Here is a 3,657-nt window from a genome sequence, read left to right on the forward strand (position 1 = left end):
AAATTTTCTCATTACGAGTGAAAAAATTTTTTATATGGATCAATTTAAGTAGGCAATACTAGGATTACAATTTCATTTTTCCTTTTGGCTAATAAATTAATCTTTTAATTGTTGATCGTATTGCAAAAAGATAAATTACAATATCTGAATGATTTAAATTTATAACAAATGATAATGGTATGTCTGGTCACGGTAGTTGATTTAAATTAAACATTGAAATTCCTCAATATGATTGAAATATTACTTAAATTTTAACTGGAAGATTTTTTTTTCTCCAAATTATATTGGTAAATTATAAGATTTTGCATATAAAGTATTGCTAATTTAAAAAACAAATGTAAGTTAAATCTAAGCTCTGAAAAAAAAAAGAAAGGGAAATTTTTCATTATCTTTAACTAATCAATCAACTGATAATGATGATAACTGTTGTAAATAATTTGGATGTGACGACTTCTTTGAGTAAATGTTTTCTTTTTTGATTTTGAATTAATTGTTTTTTTAAAAGTTTGTATTAAATTTTCAATAATTTCTCTCGCATTATTTCTCCTTTAGCATATGTTAAAAATGAAAAAGAGTAGAAGAGAGAAGAGAGAGAAAGAGAAGGGAAAAAAGAAGAGCAAAATATGAATGTATTTGGAAGTTTGTTACATCTACCGTAATCAGCTTTGATATTTTTGGCCAGATGTGAAGGGGAAGAAAAGGAACGAAACGAGCCAAATATATTAGTCTGGTTGGATGAAAAAGAATCCATTAAGCTTAATTAAGGGTGGAGCAATGATTGCCAGTCGATGTCGACAATTTTTGTTGAATAAATATCCTAAACCAAATTCTCAGAATGATGATTTCATCATTTGGGTTTAATCAATTCCGTAGATTTGATTGATTTTTCCATTTCCAATATGGATTATATTATTCATTAGCTTCCATTTCTATCCCTTTTATCCACTTATTCGTTTATTTGAAAATGAAAAATTTCATTCATTGCAAAATTAATGCATTTGAATTAACTTAAATGAGTATTTATTACCAAATGTTGTTATTGTATACTGTATTGCATTACGATAATATCATGTCTTATCATAATTTACATATTGCAAAATGGCTTATATTCCTATACATTTGTGACACACAAAATTAAATTGAACAATTTCGAAAAAACATATTAATAGATTAAATTCATGAAATTCTGATTGAAATATAATAGTCTAAGATATATAGTAGTGATAAGGATTATCATTATGACGTTAGTATGGCAACAATTAATTGATGGTAAACTTTTAATCATATAATTGGAGAAGATGATCCAATTGTTAATTATAGCATGAGGTATTTATTAACTATACATTAAAAAAAAAGAGATAAACCCATACATATGTATTTCAATAATATTTCATCTAAGAATTTTTAAAAATTTTTTTCTTTCCGTATTTTTTTAAAAATTTTTTTTCAAGTACCTGTAATAATACTTTTTGTTTCCGCAAAGTTCTTCTTTTTAAATTTTTTTATTTATTTATTTATTTATTTATTTTTGTTTATTTATTTTTTCCTTCTTTAAAACTCTTTCGCTTACTTATTTACTTATTTTTGTTTATTCATTTATATTTTTGTTTTTATTTATTTATTTATATTTGTTATAACATTGGCATATCTTTAAAGGTGAAAATAAAATTTTCAAAAATTTATAATATCATTTCAAAAATAGTTCTAATCAAATTTTTTTAGAATGAATATGGTAGATTATGGTAGCTATTTTACGACAACAGTTCCTGTAACAACAACTGGTTATGATCGAAATACTTTTGATGCATTTAGTTTAAATCCAAATTTAAATTTTACAACGGCAACAAATACCAATGGATCATTAATGGCTACAGCATACGGTAATGCAATTCAACAGCAGCAGCAGCAACAACAACAACAACAACAACAACAACAACAGCAACAACAACAACAGCAACAACAACAACAACAACTTTATGAACAGTATGCTAGTTCATATGGACAATTAACCGGAGGAAATACGAGGTGAACAAATTTCACAGGAAAAAATCCCAAAAATTTACTTCTGTAAAGTTTATTTCCGAATTTATGCCAATGGAAATACCAAAAATTACGGGAATAATTATTCACATACAGAAATAAAAAAGAAAAAACCGAAATAAAAAATACGGTTTTCCGAAATGTAAAATATGAATCGTTAAAATTTGATACAAAATTTGGATTAATATTTTCCAAATTTTTAGACATTTGACTGTTGGTCATCATCCGTCAATGTTACAAACTTCGGCACAAACCACGACAAGTTCTACGACAAAGACAATTACGAATGCAACTGCTACACAACCCTACCGTACAACCAGTTCTTTACAAGCTTTCCTACAAACAGGTAATTTAATTTCCGGTTCAACGGATTTATGTTTGGAAAATTTGTTGTGTGGTGTATGTGTCTGTGTGTGTCTGTATCTTCTATCTGTGTATATATTTTAAAAATGATATAAAACAAAACAGTTATGACATCGAAATGTTCATTTTTTTTCTTTTTTTTTCCTCAAAAGATTACAATTTTTGAAAAATTTTGTTTTGTTAAAATTGAAGTTTTTTTTTTTTTTTTAAAGAAGTTTTTCTTCATAGTATTAATTTTTATGATTTAATTTAAGCTATCCACAATTATCTGTTCTTATCTTAGAATTTATAACAATAAATAATAATACTATGATAAATGATATTCGTGAAATTAACAAATAAAAGCATTTTAACAAATATTAACATTTTTACTTTTAATAAATATTAACAATATAACTGATTTTATCTTTTAAACTCTTAAAATGTATTCCTTAATAGAAAAAAAACAAAATAATTTTCGTTTTTTTTTTTTTCAGAAATATTATAAATCAAACATAACAAATGACTAGTGAAAGAATGTAAATTACTCGATGAATTCAGCTAACAAAAGCATAATTGTTGAGCTAGAAAAAAAAAAAGGAAGTAATAGGGTTAAAAATAATGAACAAATTGAAAGGTTAAAATGACATAGAGTTCAAATAGATTTAGAAATCATGCATAAGTTTTGTCAACTTCTCCTTTTCCAATTTATTTTGCTTATTATTATTTTTTTTTTAAATAAAAATATTCAGCTTTATTCTTAGGATATGGAATTTTACGAGTTCTCATCCTTAATGAGTTAATTGAAGATTGTCATGATAATTTGATTCTGATAAACGATTATGATTAATTTCGAAATTTTAATATAACATATAGTCCAAGTGAAATACCTCAGAAGTTCATGGAAATCTATTGATTTTTAATCAGGTCAAATTAAATTAATGAATTCATTCGATCAGATCAAATTAATTTAATGAATTCATTCAAACTGCATCGATCAACCTGTCAATGAAGAATTGTTTAATTACATCAAAAATCTTGTTGTAATAAATGGTAATTTAAGGACTTCAGTATAAATTGTATCAAAATCAAACATCTCTCCTCTCAACAACAGCTGATGCAATGCGTGCTAATACAGCAGGCTTAATGGCTGGTATACAAGGATCATCACTTGTTGGTAATAAAATATCATTATTGATAATTCTATAACCATCTTTCATTTCTACTGTTACTACTGCTACTACTACTATCCTGATCTAAAAAAAAAAAAAAAAA

General features: G+C 25.2%; 1 protein-coding gene across 1 annotated transcript; it reads left to right on the forward strand.

The window, feature by feature from the left end:
- Positions 1 to 1,729: 1,729 nt before the first annotated feature.
- Positions 1,730 to 3,591, forward strand: LOAG_13574 (hypothetical protein; the record flags this gene model as incomplete). Its single annotated transcript, XM_020448696.1, has 3 exons — positions 1,730 to 2,025; positions 2,244 to 2,386; positions 3,446 to 3,591. 3 exons carry the CDS (start codon positions 1,730 to 1,732, stop codon positions 3,589 to 3,591), a joined length of 585 nt encoding a protein of 194 aa, XP_020301182.1.
- Between the last annotated feature and the right edge of the window lie 66 nt (positions 3,592 to 3,657).

The sequence above is a fragment of the Loa loa genome (assembly GCF_000183805.2).
Source record: "Loa loa unplaced genomic scaffold supercont3.345, whole genome shotgun sequence".
Lineage (NCBI taxonomy): Eukaryota > Metazoa > Nematoda > Chromadorea > Rhabditida > Onchocercidae > Loa > Loa loa.